General features: G+C 36.9%; 1 protein-coding gene across 2 annotated transcripts in view; it reads right to left on the reverse strand.

Moving 5' to 3' along the window:
* The window catches only part of LOC141333810 (copine-8), a 187,040-nt gene extending 164,991 nt beyond the window's left edge, over positions 1–22,049 (reverse strand). For both annotated transcript variants that reach the window (XM_073838952.1, XM_073838951.1), the window contains exon 1: positions 21,935–22,049. In XM_073838952.1, the coding sequence (XP_073695053.1) occupies positions 21,935–22,044 (110 nt within the window). In that variant the 5' untranslated portion in view covers positions 22,045–22,049. The remainder of the gene's footprint in view (positions 1–21,934) is intronic.
* Between the last annotated feature and the right edge of the window lie 463 nt (positions 22,050–22,512).

A 22,512-nucleotide genomic window follows, 5' to 3' on the forward strand; every position in this document is an offset into this window, starting at 1 on the left:
ATATGTTAGGAGATGTCTCACTGCATTTCTGTACTGCAAGATTATAATCTATCTGTCCTGTGTAAGCAAAGGAACAGAACAAGTCTCTGCTAAACGAAATGCTCGAGGTAATTACACACTGTTTGTTCCAAAGCACATTAGCAAATGCACTGTTTAATATTCATGAGGCGAGATGGTGACTTAAATGGATTTGTAGTGTGTACTCCACTCGCTTCTAATCACTGGCAAAGATTCAGAGAAAAACAACAGATTACAAAAATCTTCAGGCTGTTTTTTTCTTGTTGCAGAGTGCTTATTTAGTACCTGTTTAGTTTATTTAACTCACTTCAACCAGTTTCAGGAAGAACATGTCATGGAAATCATGACAGTTACTCATGTTATGCAATATTCTTTTAAAAATATAGGTGTGGTAATTTAAGAAAGCGTTTCCTTGTATTCCCACTTATGGTAAACTAGAATTCCAGGAATTTGCTCTAACCACTGTAAGTGTACTTCATTGTTTACAAATGACTAAAGAGCAAGAAATGTACGAGGACGGAAATAAAGAACTAATGTTAGCCATTACTCAGCGAGGAATCTCATACGAGGACAATTCATTTGATATATTTGTAACCATTTGTACAAACATACAACACAAAAATAGAAAAATATGAGATTAAACAGACTATAAACCAACAACAGATTTGAAAAAGGGAAACTATTCTTAATTTTTACAAAAATTGGCATATTATATATATACACAAATGGTATATAATATGTACACATATTCATATTTATATAGTTAAAATCAAATTATGTAGTAAAAAATAAAATGATCAAAAAAAAAAACTGCATTATGCAACCTGATCTCATGACGAAAACATAACTGTGGGAACTTTTTCACAAAATGCGAAAAACGTACCACCATGTAGGTTTTGTGACATATTCAGTGTGAAATGTCCACTAAGTGGTGCTCAAAGAGAGTTAGTTTTTATTCCCTGGAACAGATGAACGTACATATGGTATGTTTTATGTGACGTTGGTTTTGTCCAATAGGTGTCACCGCAGTTCTGACTTGAAATGTCCAATGAGTGGCGCTATCACTCTAATGCTCTGTGATGTTTTAAAATAACGTACCATCTGCACTACACCTAAACCCACCCGATATTATGAACAAAAGCGAATGTGACGTAAAAACGCAATCGCAAACATGCCGTCTTAGCTTGGATTCGATCTCATGTTTTTTCACGGAATAATAGCTTCACGGAAAGCGAAACATATGGAGCTGTAATGAATACAGATCTATACTTAACACTTCAACGTGATGTCATTTTAATAAATATTCACTTAATATGAATATTTCCGTGTTGGTTGCCTGTGGATAGTATCAAGTGTAAGTTGATTGTGAACCTAAATGTATTCCATATGCCAGGAAACTTTATAGACATCCAACTAAACAGGAATGTGAATTTACACTGGACTATACAATAAAGGTTGCTTTGTCTGTTTTCAGTAGGCCTGTGTATTATAACACACCATGTGCTGAATTAGGTCTTGCTTATTTATGAATCCAAACAAACCAAAACTGAAATAAAAACATCTCATGAACAGACACAGAGCAGTACTTTCCCAGACAGCCAAACACACACACTTACAGGAAAGGAAAAACAGGCCCACGCCCCTCCACTTTGTCATCTTTCTTACGTGCCAATCACAGGATGCTTGAGGCAGCGTGGGAGAGAAGCCCTGGGGAGGAAGCTGAACACAAGACAGGAGATTCCAGCACTCTGGAACGCCGTGAGCAAGCTCACGCAATATGAGGATTTCAGATATGTGACCCTAGTAAGGATGACTTCATCAGACCCTGACTCCCTTGCTCTTGCCAGTTTTTCTTCACTCTTGTTTCATCTTGCCCAGATGCTACTAAGAACCAGTATTATGCCTTTAAAGCCAGCTGCCTATGAGGTGAGTAGACAGCAGGTTATGTCAAAGAGCTTCCAGTACACTCTAAACAAATGGTGCTAATAGCACTAAAAGTGGTTCATTGGCTCAAAATCATACAGGAATCACTTTAAGTGTTATATAGCACCGATCTTTAAAGGCATTATACAGCACTTTTGTCAGTTAGTGCTATGTAGAGCCATAAGAGGAACCCCACTCTCCACCGTATATTTTAGATACAGTATGTTACTCCACTTTTCTATGAATGTAAATTTCCTACAATGGCAAAAGATGTTCTGAATCACTTTTATGCTTTTCTGAGAACAAATGTCTCATGTGGGGGCCCTGGAATCTTTTCTTTATAGAAGGGCCTTGGGGGCAAAAAAATGTTAAAAACCACATTATCTTCAGAAAATACACTGTATTTTAATGTCCTTTCCCCAAATAAACTGAGAGACTAAGAGAGAGTTAGAGCACCGTTAAAGAACTATACAGGGGCTTGATGGGTTCTTTGTATGGCAGTGGTGCTATATAGCACCTTAACCACCCAAAAGAACCACTGAAGAATATATGAAGAACCATATACCCATTTTCCACCAGGGCAGTTTGAGCACTGGTTCGGAGCCAGAACCTAGTTTCAAATCGGTTCTTTGTCTTTCGACACCAGTTGTGAACCAGGAAAAGTGGTTCGTAAGTAGCACCAAAACATTGAGAAGTAAGGACCGCTCACATCATGGGCTGGGGGTGGGGTTAATGTGACCAATTAGACGAACAGAAACATTTCACCGCCATTTTTGAAATAGCAGCTAAACACGAACACGTTGGATGCCAAACCGGTTCCTAGGACGCTTGCAAGTTGAACTAACTCTGAACCGGCAATAGCACTGGCTCTGAACTAGCACCTGGTTCATGCTGGTGGAAAAGGTTCTGAGCTTAACAGGTTCTTTATACGGTACTATAATAGCACAGAATGGAATAGCATGGAACAGTACTATATAGCACCTAAACTACCCCAAAGAACTCCTGAATAACCATTGAAGAACAGCTGAGGAACCACACTAAGCTTAACAGGTTCTTAACACCTAAACCACCCCAAAGAACTTTTGAAAAAAGTATTTTTGTGTGTGTGTAGTGTGTTTAGGCACCATGCAACCCACGCAATTGCATTGGGCCCTGCAGAACATGATGGATATACCCCCCTTCCCCCTGATTTCTACCGAGGGGAAACCCGGAATGGGAGCCCCAAAAACTCTAAACACACTTCCAGTACACTTTAAACAAAAACGGTGCTAAATATCAGTGAAAGTGGTTCATTGGTTCGTAATCATAGGGGAACCACTGTAAGTGCTATATAGCACCTATCTTTAAAGGCTCTATACATCAACTTTGTCAAATGATGCTATGTAGAACCATAAGAGGAACCCCATTCTTCTCCGTTTTTTTTAGATGTTACTCCACTCTCATAAGTTTTTTTTATATATATATATATATGTAAATTGGGAGTTTACTACAACTACAAAAAGCTGTTTTGAATCACTTTTATGCTTTTCAGAAAAAAAAAAAAACAGTCTTATGTGGGGGCCCTGGAATATTTCCTTATAGGAGGGCTTTGGGGGAAAAAGGTTGAAACCATGTTATCTTCAAAAACTACACTGTATTTTAATGTCTTTAAAGAACTATACAGGGGCTTAATGGGTTCTTTGTATGAGAGTGGTGCCTTAACTACCTCAAAGAACCGCTGAAAAGCTTAACACGTTCTTTATACAGTAGCGGTACTATATAGGACTGCTGAAGAATCAGATTTTTTTGTGTGTAGTGTGTTTAGGGACCATGCAACCCTCAAAAATGTGTGGGGCCCCGCAGAATGTGATCGATATACCCCCCACCCCCGGAACACGATTTCTACCGAAGTGCAACCCGGGGAAGTGACTTCTACCAAGAAAACACCCTGGAACGTGATTTAGACCGAGGGAAACCCGGAACATGATTTCTACCGAGGGAAACCTGGAATGTGATTTTTACCAATGGGAACCCCAAAAAACAATTTCCACCAAGGGGAAACCTGAAACATGGTTTCTACCGAGGGGAAACCCGGAATGCAATTTCTACCGAGAGGAAACCTGGAACACGATTTCTACCGAGGGGAAACCCAGAACGCAATTTCTACTGAGAGGAAACCTGGAACACGATTTCTACCAAGAGGGGGCCCCCGGGGATCACTTGCTGAGGGCCCCCAAAACTCTAAACACGATTCTGAGAGCTACAGCATATCCACACACACATTATGAACACCATGGGGTGTGAGATAAACATACGTGGATGTAATATTTGCCACTCCAGCAGCCCCTCGGTGAGCAATTACTTATGGTAATGGGGACATGAACTTGATGTTTTTGGGAATACTGTATTTCCTGTAATTAAGCAAATTTGACCTCATGTGGTGTCATCAAGGGCATGCAGATCAATTTAACATCAAAAACATTAACAAAATCATACCTACCCTTACAAAAAAGTACTGTAGTAATACCATGGTACACTGTAAAATGTTTTCACCAGAATCAACTTAAAAACCTATGTTCAGCAGCTGCCTTAAGATTTTAAGTCAAATCAGCTTAAAACTACAAGTCATTTTAACTTATTACAATAAAAATGAGTTGATATAACTTGTGAGTTTAAATGACTTAAGTTGATTTAACTTAAACTCTTAAGGCAGCTGCTAAACTTAAGTTTTTAAGTTGAAACTGGTGAAAACTTTTTACAGTGTACATTGATAGCACATCAATGTGAAGGAAGACAGACAACAACAATTTATTTTAATTCTTATTTTTCATGAAATCCTCATCCTCCTGCTCCTTAATATATCGGTACACTTTAAATTTACATCCGCCAAAAATATAAAAAGAAATTTTAATAATATAAAAAAAAATAAAAACATTTTGATTATAGTAAAAGTTACTTTGAAAATTACTAATAAATGAATAAGCATCATGTCATTGACTCAATATTAAATGCCAATACTTTGATAATCGCCATTGCACCCAGTGATTAGCATAATAATTTACAATGTTATAACCTGGGTATACGTCCATTAAAAAAACATGTAATCATGCCTAAAAACCATATCAACGCCTTTTCCCTAGCAAATAAAATTATATCAAACAAGCTTATTAGATAAAGAAAATCATGCGAGAAATCTGGCATGTGGCAGAAAAATGCCTTGTCACTTGGCGTATTCTATTTATAGTGACATTTTAATTTCGCCTACTTGCAAATGTCAGAATATCGCACTAAACGGCAACTTGAAATGGTCGGAAGGAGCTGAGTTAATTTGAGGGAGATCTTGTCGCAGAGAAAGAATGAAGAAGATGAAATCGATACTGGAGTCGCTCTTTGAGAAAAGAGAGCCACTGGGTTGGCGAGAGCTCTTTGTAGTAAGTGCAGCTGACGCGAGCAGTTGAAGAGACTGTAATTAGCTTTATAGGAGTGATCAGGGACTCTAGAAGCATTCGCTGTTGTGTTTCTTTGCTAGCGTGCTAAAGGAGGCCTTTCAAATTGATAACCTTATAATGCCGCTATAAAACACAGCTCCTTCAATCTTGTTTAGAAAAGGTCAGCTACTTTTTATGTTACGGGTGTATGCCAGCACAACATCTGTGCTCCCCCTGAGGGCAACTCATTCACCTTCAAGGTTAAAGTGAGGGTTATTGAGAACCAATTAGAGGTTTCAAGTGTGATGTGCCTTAAAGACTACACAATAGAGTAGGATTGTGTGGAATATTGCCACAAAAAAAGTAAAATAAAATACTAAAATGACATGAAGCCATCAGCTTTGTTCATTTTGATACCATGTAATGTGTATTACAGTGTATTTATTAAGTGATTATTATTACTATGTAATTACTATTTAATACCTAGTGTATTACATATGAATAAATACAATTCTAACACTCAATATGGAAAATATAGTCCCACTTATAGCTTTTTTGATAGAGGCAATGTTCCGACATTAATATAATTTATGTTCATATGTGTTAGCTGAACCAGCCTGAAAAAATGCTTTACTTTGTGTGCAGTTTGAGTTTATGAAGAACAGTTTATGATATCACCATTGTCGTTTTTGAAACATAATTTTATCTGATTTCAGATATTTTCCCCAGTACACAGGAGCTCTGTTTGCATAGCTGGAAACAGCTGCCCGGGGCCATTATGAATATGGCCACCGATTAAACAGACTTGCCTTGAAGCGACTTTAGATTACATGAACTCTATCGCAATAAATGCTAAGCATGCTGAGACAAAAAGGGCAAACGTTAAATTATGAAAGTTCATACTGCCGAGTTATGCATGCATGGCTGTTGTCATGGGAGGGTTAACTGCTGTTACCAAGAATTGCCTTCCCACTGTGTGTATGGGGGCCATGAATTCAATTTACATTTCTGTTTGCATGTCCATTGCTCATTTTCCAACTAGCATCATAGTTATACTGTTTTGAGGTATGTAGTATATATGCACAAAACACAATCAGAATATGCAGATTAAATAACATAAAAAACTAAATTTGTCAATTTATGCAGTACACGGCATGAAATACTGCATTTTAATACACTTATTTTTTTTAATTTATCTAAATTAATTATTGAAGCAAATATATGTAAAACATGTCTAATTATTTGGTTTGGTTTGGGGGGTTCCCAGATATTATTATTTTTGCAATTATAATATATAAATGTTTTGTTTATATTATGCAGAGTAAATGAAAATACATTATGAAAATATGCAGAGGCATGGAACTACTTCGCTAATAAACGTAAAAAATATGGACTATAACTACCTGTACAAAACAGATTTCAAATACTATTTCAATGAATATCTTATTATAATGATATGCAAACCTACTGTATAATGCATATTCAAAAGTAGCTAAAGTGTACACTTTTATATCAGTATCATTCGTAAAGATTTGCAATTGTTACCTATACTAGTCAATAGGGATGTAACGGTATCAAAACTTCACGGTACGGTAATACCTCGGTATGAATGGCACGGTACGGTATTTATTGAATCATTTACAGGAAAAACAAAACTAATGAAGAGACACGAAAAAAGTGCCAGAAGTGTTTATTAAACAGTTTACATGAACACTGAACATATCAATGGCATACACATTTGCCATCTATCTGTAAACTTTGAAACAGAAACTTTAGTAACTATTTTAGTAACAAAAAATTATTAAAGCATGTAAAAAACAGTCAAATCAGTTTAGCTGAATGAGTTGTCTGAATCTAGTTGCCTGCTTGAAATAAGATTTTTTTTCTTACCCCATTGACAGATTATTTAGCTTGTTTTAAACAAAAACTCACTTAATTTTGACTGGTTATACTAAAAACAAGACAATCATTTTTACTTGTCTAGAAAATCCTTCTTGATTTAATAATATTTAGATATTTTGGCTGGAAACAAGACAAAATTCTAAGTAAGAAAAGCATTTTTTTTGCAGTGCAGTAGGCTCTCATGCCTTTCTTTCGCATTGAATCTTTATTAAAAACAATCCTTTAAAAAACTTTTCGACCTGGACAAGTGCATCTATTATGTTGCCTAGTTTATTTAAAACTTCACCTTTCCTTATTTTAAACCTAGCCAAAAAGCCACGTGTTGACTGTGAAATTTATATGCATTTATGGTACATTTCCGTGTCAATCCATGTTAATTTTTACAGCGAACAATGCACTGTAACATTAATTCAGCGCAGACAGCGCAGCCAAAAATAGACTCGGTCACGGTGCCGAGACGATCGCTGCACTGCTGCAAAGGCACCGCTTCTAGGACGTACTGCCGGACAGCAACCGCGTGCAGTGTGAACGCTCTAATCCGTTAACATGGGTGCTGAAAAGAATACGTAACGCATACGCACTTCAGACGGAGCAGGTTCGACCATTTCCATCTCTGTTCCTTGCTGCTACAGTCTATAGCGACAACAGACCGCAATGGATGATGGCCACGCCTGGGCTGATGGGAAATGTAGTTCCCGCTACCTCCCGTTCGCTCCATTCGCCTGAGCAAACTTTTCTCAGAAGACCTATTGTTTTATCGAGTCATGCGACCACGATAGTATCGAAAAAATGTGTTATTGCGGTACGACGGTATTTACAATACCGTTACATCCCTACTAGTCAACATTTGAAGTGGACCTAAAGAGTGAATCAAAGTTGTCCTAAGACAAGAATGGGTATTGTTTGGGTTCTAGGACAAGGTTTGGAACTGCTTCAAATGTTGACTACTGTAGAATTTTTGTGCACACAAAAATATGACCCATTTCTGTGTTATGTTTGAGTCATATGTGTCATAATTGGTTTCTGTGTACATTGATTTTTCCTTGTGAGGACATTGTTTGCTAGCTCATAACACTGCCAGTGTATTTCCAGATACTGCAAACAATAGCAGGCTTCCAGGAAGGTGTCTATCTTTCACAGTGAGGGGCAGAAATTAAAGCACAGTTACGGCATGAAGTCTTTTTTAGATGTTTTGACCGCCTAGGTTTTTTATAGTTCATGCTCTGACATTGTTGTCAAAGCTCTCAGCATTATATTTTTCCTGAAACCTCAAGACAAGTGAAAGACAGGTGGCATGAGAAACGAAAGCATGTGGAAATGTTTCTTTCAACGTAAGTACTTCACAAACAGAATATTGTAAAGACTGTAAGAAGTCGGTTGGTGTTATGAAAATGAGTTATCTCTCCAGGACATGTCAAGAAAATGTATGGCATACATTCATACAGTAACTTAGCTAGACTGGCTAGACAGTTTCACTCTTTAGATTCCCAAGTCTAAAGGTTACACCAAGCACAGTAACTATAACTATAAAATTCATATTTCTTTATAGAAAAGTATATTTTTTTCCTATTTTTAATCAAAACAGGGTTGTGTAAGCATTTTTAGCGCTTACATGTGCAGACATGGTTTATCTGTATTCAGGTTTGCAAATGCTTCTCAAGTTGGAGAAGATGTTGTTTTTTTTAAAATCTGATTAAAGATCTTCACTATAAAACAAACTTAAAAATTGCAGTCTTCGCAATTACACTAAATTACACTATAAGCCAAATGGCAATTGTTTCCCATAATGCAATATTTTTTTTAAAAACTGCATGTTCAAATGAAGTCCAAAGCAGATGCTGTTTTCTGTTTTAAAGATGCAAGTCTGGCTGCACAAGTAAACTGTAGGCTGCCCTTCCAAAAGCTCTTGGCCCGCAACCAATAAGGAAAATGTACATTGATTAAATACTGTCAGTCGTTTGGCCTGCAGTGTTCTGTTCTCTGCTGTACAGCCTGCCTGAGTCTTCCTTACAGAGCGTATTGAGCTCTAGCTCAGCGGGTTTCTTGTCACTGCTCAATACACTCAGACACACTTTTCATTTTCCTCAATACAACCCATTATGTGATCTTTATGGCCTTAAAGGTCAATGGAGCGGCTTCCTGCTGTCGTGACAGATCATGGCGCCAAAAATACCACCGTGAGATCAGTTCGGAGCGGTCTGGTCCATACGCAATTCACTCACCATTGTTTCACACTCAACAACAATTTAGCATTTCAGCAAAAGAAAAGGGAGCTTTTTAAATGTTGTTGTTGAAGAAACAAACACGTACCCTTAACTATTTGATTTTTAAGTGCCTTTTACTAGACCAAATGTAAAAGTATCTTGCAAACATATTTATTCAGAGTAAACTTTCTGTTAATTTGTGTAGCAATCATTCGGCAGGAACAGACAATTTGCCGCTACTAGAGTAGTAGTTTGGCTAACTTTTAGCAAATAGTTATGGCAAACATGTTCAAACAATGAATAAACTGGAACAGTGTTAATACATCAGGAGTTTCAAGTCATCATCTAATTGGTTCAGTTATACAGGATTTCCGGGATACGTGTGTGTTGCATTCTTTAAAGGGATAGTTCACCCAAAAATGAAAATTTATGTTTATCCGTTTACCCCCAGGGCATCCAAGATGTAGGTGACTTTGTTTCTTCAGTAGAACACAAACGAAGATTTTTAACTCAAACCGTTGCAGTCTGTCAGACATATAATGGCAGTCAATGGGAACCAAATCTTTTAAAGTAAAAAAACCATACACAGACAAAACCTAATTAAACCCTGCGGCTCGTGACGATACACTGAGGTCTTGAGACACATAACAATCGGTCTGTGCAAGAAACTGAACAGTATTTATACTGTTATTTACCTCAAGTTTTCATTTTTGGGTGAACTATCCCCGAAAATGCTGTGATGCCAAACTCCCTCACGAAAGAATAAAACTGTTATGTTTACAACTGTGGCAATGAGCGCTTATCAGGATCAACTAAATTCTGGATTTTCAAAAGTATGTGAAATATTTAAAACTCAATCTGAAATCTACTTCCTTCAAAAATACAATTCAAGGCAACTACTTCCATACTTCTAATATTTTAGGCTAATTGTTGGTCTGTTTGCATATGTACAGATAAGAATTTAGCTGCAGCATCACAACTAACTGTTTTTTTTTTTCAGTATGTCACTCCATTAGCAGCACATGTTTCGACCCTTCAAAACAAGACTTAACCATTCTGTTACATTCTGGTCTTCTCCATCCAGTTGTATTTTAAACCCTAAGACATCTCTTTTGTTAAAGAAGTAGTTCACTTTCAGAACAAACATTTACAGATAATGTACTCAGCCCCTTGTCATCCAAGATGTCCAGGTCTTTCTTTCTTCAGTCGTAAAGAAACTATGTTTTTTGAGGAAAAAACTGTAGGATTTCTCTCCATATAATGGACTTCTATGGTGCCCCCGAGATTGAACTTCCAAAATGCAGTTTAAATGCAGCTTCAAAGGGCCATAAATGATCCCAGCTGAGGACGAAGGGTCTTATCTAGTGAAACGATTGGTTATTTTCTAAAAACAATTATCTAATCTCTACACACACTGTAAAAAGTTTTCACCAGTTTCAACTTAAAAACTTAAGTTTAGCAGCTGCCTTAAAATGTTAAGTTAAACCAACTTAACTAATTTAAACTCAAAAGTTAAATCAACTAATTTTGATTGTAACAAATTCAAATGACTTGTAGTTTTAAGCTGATTTAACTTAAAAACTTAAGGCAGCTGCTGAACTTAGGTTTTTAAGTTGAATCTGGTGAAAACTTTTTACAGTGCACAGAGCTAGACAAGACGAGCATTTGAGGTTAAAAAGTATATCAACTGTAATTTTCTTTAGAAAAGAACCGATCGTTTTGCTAGATAAGTCCCTTCTTTCCTCGGCTGTGATTGTTTAGAGCCCTTTGAAGCTGCATTTTGGAAGTTCAAACTCGGGGGCACCATAGAAGTCCATTATATGGAGAGTAATCCTGAAATGTTTTTCTCAAAAAACATAACTTCCTCTCGACTGAAGAAAGAAAGACATGAACATCTTGGATGACAAGGGGGTGAGTACATTATCTGTAATTTTTGTTTTGAAAGTGAACTACTCCTTTAACACCTCCCCTCAAGAAACATGTCTAAATTGTATATAGTGGACATAAAATGTGTACATCCATGTGTAAACGTAGTCCTACATAAAAAAAAAAATAAAAAATAAATAAACATTAGACTGAATAGAAGTTTGACATTTTGGGAACCCTTCGCTAAACTTGCTCAATAGACTTCTAATGTATTACTAAATGCCATTTTGAACAAACTGAGAGCTTGTTTTCTATGGTAAGCGATGCTGTCGCAGGTTCCTCACAGAGCTTAAGTTGTATTTAACCCACAATATTTTTGAAGTTTATCAAAAACATGCCTCTTACTCAAGGTTTGCCTTTTTCATTTGAATGGTGACCTCCGGTTTGAAGCGGGCGGCTTGCAAGGAAAAGCAAATCAGCACAGTAATGTGTCATCCAGTGTGGTATAAATCTCCCATCAAGCCTGGGGAGCAGTAGACCAACAGAGGTTCACCAACGCAATGAGTCACATAGCAACCAGAATTTACCGCTTCGGCGGGCTGCTGGAAACCCAGTGAGCGTTTGAGTCGGGGCCAATCACACAGTCCGCCTGGGCAGGTCATCATCAGCCACTTCAGAGAAAACAACGTTTGTTCTAGAGAACAAATAAACAGCCCCTATCCCTTATTGAAAAGACACACGCTAAAATCACACACAAGCACAGGGAAATTTGCAGCCATTAATTCCAACAATACAGTAGCACCTGGATCTACTTCAAGACTGCCCTCGAGCAACTTTTTCAATTCTACTCTCATTTCATTTTACATGCTTTAATGCATTCTGCTACTAATAAGTCCAGCAGCCATTCTGGACTGAATGCAAGCCTACTTCCTGTTCCGACCTTGCTTCTATAAACAGAAAGCAAATTATTTTTCATACAGTCCCAAGAAATGTGTGATTTCTCTCATCACTCTGGGGACAAATAGCGGGCGATGTCAGAGCACATCAAAAGCAGCTGCAAAATTCAAGAACCTCTTTGCTTAAAGAGCTACTTTGGTTCACCAAAAAATGTAAATGTTGTCAATACTCAACTTCATGTGACCCTAAAAACGTTTGATTTGTGGTCTCCTGGCCACTTTTCTGGCTAAAAGTGAACAGAAAATGGAAAACTTCAAACTTGAAACTTGAGACTTGTACCTTTTTCGTTGCTCACTTCTTGATGAATGGTGCTTCCTCTTAGCACAAGTTTGATATAGTTGTTAGGTGTAGCATTTAATTATTCACAGTGAATTCTCAATGTCTTTCAGACATCTACACATATACAAAGAAATACAGTATTTCAAAATATCATACTATTCACGCAAACATAATCTGTCATGTCTTAAGTGAACATTTGATTAACTGTTACATTTTCAGTTTATCTGATTAACTGGAAAAACATCTGCTGTGTAACATTATATTAAATGAATGCATATATTAGATAAGCCGTGTGTCTCATTAATGCTAATCTAGCAATAAAAGAAAAGAGGGGATCACTCGCTGCTCTTGACTGAACTGCTTTTAGTTTTAATATTCAATCTATTTGTAATGAATACACTGTTATTGAGTTATTTTTTGGTCAATTTCAACAAATCATACATGATTTGGTAGGTTTGAAAGATTGTGAAAATAAAATTTGCTCATTTTGTCAGCACAGGTCACAAATGTAGTCCACAATGAGGCTTTGCATTAAATGTGTACACAATTCTGCAAGTTATCAAAAAAAATCATGAAAACAGGCCGAAATGTAAATCATTCACACAAAATTCATGATGCTTTCATTCATGAGTGTTGATCTGGTTCATAAAACCGTTCAAAGTAACATCAAAACATCAAAGTAATCTGCCTCTTAACTACCATGGAGTGATATACAGTGCCCTCCACTAATATTGGCACCCTTGGTAAATATGAGCAAAGGTGGCTGTGAAAATGAATCTGCTTCGTTTATCCTTTAGATCTTTTATTTTAAAAAATTTCACAAAATTCTAACCTTTCATTGAAGTAAAACGATGGAAACTGATGGGGAAATCTCATTATGAAATAAATGTTTTTCTCTAGTTCACGTTGGCCACAATTATTGGCACCCCTATAAATTTGTCTAAGTAAAATATCTCTGAAGTATATTACCATTAAAATGATTTTTTTTAATAGCATAAAATTGTCTAGCTATGACTTTCTGTTTCACAGGATTATAAATAGGAGGAACAAAAAAGCCAAATTCCCTTAATCATCTTTCAAAAACAGTAAAACCAAAGAATGTAGTTCTGATGTGCAGAACAAGTTTATTGAGCTTTACAAAATAGAAAGTGGATATAAGAAAAGAGCTTACGCATTGAAAATCCCCATTTCCACCATTAGGGCAATAATTGAGAAGTTCTAATCGAGATGTTACAAATCTGCCTGGAAGAGGACGTGTGTCTGTATCATCCTAATACACTGTGAGGAGGAGACTTTGAGGGGCCAAAGACTCTACAAAGATCACAGAGATGGAGAATTGCAGAGAATTGTTGAGTCTTGGAGTCAGAAAGCCTAAAATTATCAAACAGCCCCTACATCACCACATGTTGTTCCAGAGGGTTTGAAAAAAAATCTTCCTTTCTCACCCAAAAACAAACTCCAGCATTTTCAGTTGTCAGACATGGCTGAAACTTCAAACAGGACTGGCTTCTATGTTCAGATGAAACGAAAAGATCAGCTTTTTGGCAACAAACCCACCAGATGGGTTTGGTGCAAAGAGGGATAAAAAGCACCCCATGCCCACGTTTAAAAATACTGCTGGTTCTTCAATATTGTCGGCCTATTTTTCTGCCGGAGGTCCTGGACATCTTGTTCAGATACACTGCTTCATGGATTCTGTTAAATACCAACAGATAAAAAATCAAAACCTGACTGCCTCTGTTAGAAATCTTATAATGGGCCGTGGTTGGATCTTCCATCAGAAAAATGATCCAAAACAAACATCAAAATCAACACAAAAATATGTCACTGAGCACAAAATGAAGCTTGTGCCATAGCCATCCCAGTTTCCTGACCTGAACCCGGTAGAAACGGAAGAGAAGAAGCTAACATGAAGCTAGAAATTTGAAGGATCTGTATGAAGGAATAGTCTCTGATCTCTGGTCAGGTGTTCTCCAAACTCATTAGACATTGTTGGAGAAAACTCAGAACTGTTATCTTGGGAAAAGGACGTTGAAATAATTGGGTGCCAATAAATGTGGTCAAACTGAACTAGAGAAAAACAACTATAGTTAGTTATGTTGTTTTCACCAAACTGTAGTATTTTTGTCGCACCTTCAGTTGATCGATGTTGGTTCAACAATATAAAACCATTGTTAACAACATCACAGGTGGTAGATTATTAACTAAATGAATCAGTTTGAGATCTAATTAATGTCAGCTTATTGCTGTAAATAACTAACATGGCTATTCATAGAAATGAACTGTTTCTTCATTTTTTCATGTTTCGCTTTATTTTCAAATGTTTTATTTAATCACAGGTTCCCTGGTACATCATACTCTTGTGGTTTCCTGAGCACTTAAGCACATTTGCACATACACACTTCAAAAACATCACTTTCATTTTCTTGACAAACTAAAAGACATAGAATTAAATTTGTAATATAAATATATGTAATGAAAGATACATACTGCAAGTGTGCTTGCTTATTTTGCTTGAGAGCAGGATCCATTTAAGTCCACATTTCATATTAACAAGAAACTATGCTTCTAACCACAAACTGAGAGCTGTAGATCCAACCACAACTTTGTTGCAGTGTTTGCAAAAGTTCGTTTAAACTGTGGTTTTCAGGAAGCACAGAATCATTGAACTATATGTTGGTAATGGCAGAACTTATGATCAAAGTTTGCTAATGAAACACATCCCTGAATAATTCATTTGTTTGCCACACAAAGCTATTGTATGACTTCAGAAGACATAAAGTACAGAGTCATATGGATTTTAATGCATCTTTTTTGAAGCTTAAAAGCTCCAGACCCCATTCATTGTATAGTTGCATACCTAATGAGACCAATACATTATTCAATATTTCTCCTTTTATGTCCCACAGAAGAAAAAGAAAAAGAGAGAGAGAAAGTCATACATTTGGAACGACATGAGGGTGAGTAAATAAACTATTCCTTTAATGCCACAGTACACCTCTCAAGCTCCCATGTTCAAACAAATCCAAAAAACGTGAATAAATATGTAAAGCTACAAAGCAAAATTAGGACAGACTGGTTAAAATCAATTCATCTCAGGAGATCAAACACATCTCCTGGCCGGAAACCGTGTCAATTACACACCCACACTCTGAATCTCACGCATTTGCACATGCACCTGCAAACCTGTGGTGTTGTGATTGCTTGAAAGGGTTTGCTCAACCAAATCTTACAATTATGTCATAATTTACTCATTCTTATGTCATCCCAAACCATTATGTTTTTTCTTCTTTGGTGTAATGCAAAATAAGAAGGCTTTAAGAATATCCAAGCTGTGATTTCAACGAGATAAAAGCAAATTGGTAATGACACTATCAAGCTTAACAAAAAACAAAAAACCTTAGTGAACCAATCATGGCCTTTCACCATGTGAGGTTATTCCTTGAATAAATTAGGCATAAAATTAAGGATGCATTTTCAACTGAGGTGATCTAAGGATACTAGGCTGTGGAGCAGAAATGTTGATAAATCCACCTGGAAAAAGACTAGACTCAGGTGGGTCTACGGCTGCACTTTTGACCCTCCAGATCGGTAACAGAATAAATGAGACCCCCAGCACCTCCACCTGAGCAAGAGCTTATTAAAAAACATCCCTAATGAGCTTCTTCTAATGAAGTTAGACGTATCATAAATTGGCAGGCTGGATCTCAGTGGATCCTCTCAGTGACTTAAGATTGAGTAAAGGATGATTCCATGAGACCAGTCCTGGCTAAAAGTGGTGTTTCAGGGTAGGACAGACCTCTCTTAAAAAATAAAAGGAAAAACGTATAGTGCTTTCGAAGGAATGTTCTAGGTTCAGTATACTTTAAGATTTAAGTGGAACAATGGCAGGTTTTCTGCAGTATCAGAAGGTCACTTTGGAACCCATTGATAGGCTGTAAAACTGGTAAACATGACCTAAATTAATAAAGCATTGCATAACACGCTCCTTATTTCTTTAATGTGTAACTTGCTGTTAAAAAAATGGGTGTGGGCTGTAAATGTAGAGATAAATTTTGCATATTGGCAGAGCTCTTATCAAACTGTCACCTTCACACACACAAAAGCTCTGATAATTTTGCACGCAAGACTTCCAAATTTTTCTGCTTAAACGACAACAGACACTCTTAAAAATAAAGGTGCTTTAAAAGCGATGCCATGGAAGAACCATTTTTGGTTCCACAAAGAACCATTCAGTCTTTAAAGAGCCACCTCTTTCCTACCTTTTTATAATGTGAAGAACCTTCTTTTGTTTTGTGAAACAGAAAGGTTCTTCAGATGTTAAAGGTTCTTTATGGAACCATTTAGACAAAAAAGGTTCTTCTACGGCATCGTGAAGCGCCTTTATTTTTAAGAGTGTAGAGGAAATTAACAAGAGTAATATCTTTTTCAGTCACACTTTATATTGTTTCTTTAACTACTATGTACTTACATCAAAAATAAGCTTTTGATACAATGCGCCTGCATTTTTTTACATTGTAACTACAATGTAATAACTATATGTAATAATATACTATATTCTATAGTTAAAACATTTACCACAAAGTGAGTCCATTATGTCTTCTTGTAAGATCAAAATACAAGAATTAATCTTTTGGCCCTGTTTGTACAATTCACTTAATTAAAATGTGCTACAGCAACATAATTTGTCAGTACTTAATTTCATGGAGTTCAATCACTTAAATATATAAAATTAAAGTTTGTGTTAGGATTACCTGAATCATTTCTGTTGAAAACTGGGCAGCTGATTTTTAGTTACCGGAATAAGACTGGACCAAGAAAGCAAATATTGAAATTAAGTGTTTTTATGAGTTTCTGAGTAAAGGGAAATACCTGCTAGTGTTTAATTTTCCATTACGTTTGACATTTAATAGAGTTTCTGTCATGTTGAAGGTGAAGTAATTACTTTTATAAGACCTCTGATTTACAGTTTTTGCCACAAGCCATATCTAGACATCAGAATATTATAAAGTCTTGAGGTGGACTTTTTTGGAGGGAATACCATGCCAACAATATTTTTCTGCATACACAATACCTGTGTAAATGTCTAGGCATCAAAACATAAAACATTTGAAGTTGAAATATTGAAACTAAAAGTTCTGTGAGTCAAACAGAAAGAAAATTTACCACAGAAATTGCCCTGTTGGCTGAATTGCAACTGTTTACCAATCACTCTCATCAAAGTCCAAATGGGATTCTTACCTATCTGTGACAGCTCACCTTGGTTTTAATAGAGCCATAAACAGTGGGAAATGCACATTTATGCATTCTAGAGTGGAAGACATCAATTGAATTACACTGGGTTACTGATTACCCAATACAACAGAAAAAGACCTTTCTATGACTTGTAATACAATACAACTGAGAGCACTACGAGCACTAAGCAGAGCATTAGTCGCACATAATACTTAATCTCCAAAGCATATTTCCCAAAAGCATAATTGTCTATGTAATGGGCAAGACTGTTAGAACTTTCCACTTGCTTTTACAGTTTATCAGAGACAGGCACACTAATGAATTATTATTAATACATTTTTATTATTGCAAAGCCATATTTGACTCCATTTGAGAATAATTATTGCTAACAGAAAGCATCTGTGCATGCTTGATTATTGCCTACAGGGGTCTTCAATGGGGGTTCAATGGCATTACTGTTCTTGGTACCTTTCTGGGCCTTGAACGTGGAAGGACCCTTGCTGTCTATGGAGTCAGAAAGCTTTCAGATTTCTTTAAAAATATGGATATAATGTTCCGATAAAGTCTTATGGGTTTGGAACAACATGAGGGTGAGTAATTAATGACAGAATTTTCATTTTTGGGTGAACTATCCCTTTAATAATCAATCAATCGATCAATGTTCAACCTACCAAGTGGTTTGATGTCACATATTATCAGAAGAGTTATTGTAAATGCAAGTTTCCTAGTCGAAAAATTGGACACGGATGGTCCCTCAAGTCATTTTTTTTTTTTCAAACTTTGAGAAAATGTTGAAACCTTTGTTTCCCAAGTTGGGAGTGCCATAAACTTTAAACATGGCATGGGAGAACCACTGCTGTAGTGACTGTTAAGTTTTACTAGTTTTCCCCACAACATCTACATTGCTTTCTCTAGAATTCATTTGACCGAAATTTCAGAATCATCAGCTGAATATCTATAGATGCGCAGTAAATTCTTATATGGTTACCAATAAATCAGACGCTACATCTTATTCAAAAACTGCTTGATATTGACTAAATATTTCGTAACCTTTTGGCTTTAATAAGGTTTCAGGCAAGAATAAACTTATGAATGGGTTTCCCTCCATGACCACTGGTTTTTCCAACAACAGCGCACCTAAATGCGACCAACTGGAAATTACTTTCAAACTTTACAAGTTGGAAGTACCAAATTTTCATTAAGGTTCACATGAAAATTAGCTCATTATTTACTCACCCTCCAGGCATCCTAGGTGTATATGACTTCCTTTATTCAGACGAATCCAATCGAGGTTATTTTAAAAATTATCCTGGGACTTCCAAGCTCTATTATAGCAATGTTTCAGTAATCCAAAACAAGTCCAATAAAGTGCATCCATCCATAATAAAAAGTGCCTCACACAGCTCCAAAGGGAAAATAAAGGTCTCCTGTAGCGAATCAATGCATTTTTGTAAGAATAATATCCATATGTAAAATTTAATAATCACTTTAACCTAGCTTGCGCTAACAGTCGTATGAAAATGGTCATGAATTAGAAGTACACCACGAGGATTTGTAAAGAAAAACGTTGGAGTATTTGCAATATAAGCCAAGAGGATACCTTTGCTAAATTAAGAAAACGTTTCTTCTAGTGATGGGCCGTTATCGGCGTTAACGTGCTGCGTTAACGTGAGACTCTTATCGGGCGATAAAAAAAACATCGCCGTAAATCTATTCTCAAAGTTGCGTTGGGAGCTGGGTCTAAACTACGTAAGCTATGATGACTTTCACCTTGATATTTTAGCGCGGATGACGTATACCTAGTCGAATTGCACTGTAGGGGGCGAGAACGAGTCTTCAACTTCTGTGAAATTACCACATCAAAGGAGACGTGCAAACATGGATGCAGTTATGAAGCCGCTTCAGGGCAGGTGCGTGGGTTGCTAGACCCTTTTTACTGGGGCACGTGCCCCAGTGAAAATCTGCTGTGCCCCAGTAAAATCTCAAATTTGAGTTATAATTTACTTTGATAATCCCGAAATAAAGACATTAAACTATATGCAACAACTGAATTGACGCTTATAAAAGCAACGCAGTTTAATGGAAGACCTCCACCCCCCCAAGACCCCCCCCCCCCCCCCCCCCCCCCGGAGCCATGTGAGACACTTTTTTATTATTGATGGATGCTCTTTATTAGACTTGTTTTGGACTGTAAACAAAAAACAATCACCCATTACCATAATAGAGCTTGGAAGTGCCAGTATCATTATTTAAAGCTCCGATTAAATTAAGAAGGAAGTCACATACACCTACAGTAGGATGCCTTGAGGATGAGTAAATAATGGGCTTATTTTCAGTTTTGGGTGAACTAACCCTTTATCAACATAATGAACGAGCATACAAACAAATAAACAAATGTGTGCTATGAGTAAGCGTCCAACCAAACAACACAACTAAATTTCTAGGTTCCTAAATCATATACGAAGTCATTTAAAACAGACTTTGTTGAATATTTAACCAGCGTAAACCAGTCAGGTTGGAAATTCTCTAGCCATTCACCAATTTGCATGTGATTACAGTGACCTAACACCCTCATGCTTCTAGTTTGGATAATTACATGGCCAAGAAACCGCTCACGCTGAAAATTGAACTGTGGTCACACTGAAACATAATTAACAGCTTTAAAAAAAACTGTCTAACTTTCACAACATGGAAACTTCACAACACACCTGTGGGCCTTGAAATACTTACTGTAATATTCACTTGCATTTTATTTTACAGGGTTTACTTGATCTTATGAATACAGACACTCTATCTGCCCATTTGCCATGATAACCATGGTGACAGTGGTAAAATGGCCCTACAGTAGAGGAATGCACCTGATCGTAACCATGGCACCACTACTGTTCCCTTCCCACCTGGTGCAGTGTTGCAAAAGAGCTCCTAGATTGTGTGCATGTACGTGTGTGTTTGAGTGTGTGTGTGTGTGTGTGTGTGTATTCCCTGTTGCGCAAGCCCGCCCAAGGGGACATGGAGCATAGTAATTCACCGTCAACATCTCCTCACAATGGCTGAGCGGACAGCTCCTGCCCACTTGCATTTGTTTACGCGAGCAAAGCCAGATGCATCACAAACTTATACACATAAATTATTCATAATGAGCGATTTCTAAGTGCACAACAATCAATAATTTTCCCAAACAAAAATTTTCAGCTTTATTAAAGCCATCATTTCCCAGCTTAACTAAAAACAACAGGCTGTCGTCATGAGATATGAAATCATCATTCCCAATGGCTTGCTTCTCATGGGAGAGTGAGTTCAAAAGGCAAACCACCAGTAATCGTATACTATGCAGCTGATTTAGTAATAAAAACAAATGGGTGAAATGAAGAAAAAGACTCTCAAACAACTTTAAATCATCAAGACTCAAACGTTCTTGACTCAAATGTTCACATTTGTGTGTTTTCAAAAATAAATAGTCCTAATTAATCTACAACACAAAAGGGGTTTTTGGAAGCACCATGTGTAGCAATAGCCATTTAATATAAAAACAACACAATCAATGAGAAGTCTATATAATGCTATAACAACAAGTGTGTGGGGTTAGGTTTTCCTGAACAATTATGGATAGAATATATAGTTTACATAATCATTAATATCGTTTATGGATAGAAAATATCAACTGTTCTTTATAAAACAATACGAGTCAATAATAAATCCTCATCATGATATAAACATACGCTTGAGTGTCATCGGTTTACCGTATGACTATGACACACACAAAAGCAAATCATAATTATTACAAAATCAAACTTTTCCTTAGAAAAGCACAACACTGTTATTCCAAAACAAAACAAACTTAGGCATTTAACTCGCAGCTGGTGGGAGAAGCGGTTTGTTTTGGTGCGAAAGAAAGTGACAGCAGAAACTCCAAGAGTAAAAGTACGTTTGAAACATACAGCTTTTTCTATTATAATATTCTACTCCCATATACACACTTACGGATGATATTTCTGGAAGAAACCAGGTTATAACCTGGTTTTGTGCCAAAATGTCATGCGTAATTGCGTCTTCTCCAAAACGCTCTATTAAAACCCCACGCGTGATGTTAATAAAAAAGGCAGTTGTGCGTAAAGGTGTGAGCGGTACGTAAACGTTCCTCACCTGCACGAGACTGTAATCTCAACTTTTGTAGCAGGAATAGTGGCGTTGAGCGGGTCGAATTCTCCTATCGTCGCCATATTCAGGAAACCGCAACTGCTCATGCTGTTCATGATGAGGTTTCTTTTCTTTAACCCTTTTAGACGGAAGAGGTTGGACACTCACGCCGCTTTACGCGAGAGAATTCATGGGTGATTTCGAAAGATTGCGAGCTGGAAAGCAGAGCTTCTGTCAGTCCATAACAGAGACAGCGTCCCCTCTGCTCGCCATGAGAGAGTGTGAGTGTGTTAAAGAGTGTGTGTGGCGCTGCATGGGCGAAGGAATGATGCCACACTTGGAGAATTCTTCGCTGTGAATTCATCTGAGATTCAAAACAGATTTAACACTGACAATGCCGTGACAGATACAACAACAACAACAGTTCACACGCTTATTATTGTCATTGTACTTCTTGTTGTTAATAGCTACTGTTATGGAATATAGTCATGTATAAATAATAGTAAGTATAGATAACATGTAATATAATATAAATACTGCAATATTTGTTATACAATATATTTATAATACTATGTATAGTACGA

Source organism: Garra rufa, chromosome 4 (genome assembly GCF_049309525.1).
Source record: "Garra rufa chromosome 4, GarRuf1.0, whole genome shotgun sequence".
Classification (NCBI taxonomy): Eukaryota; Metazoa; Chordata; class Actinopteri; order Cypriniformes; family Cyprinidae; genus Garra; species Garra rufa.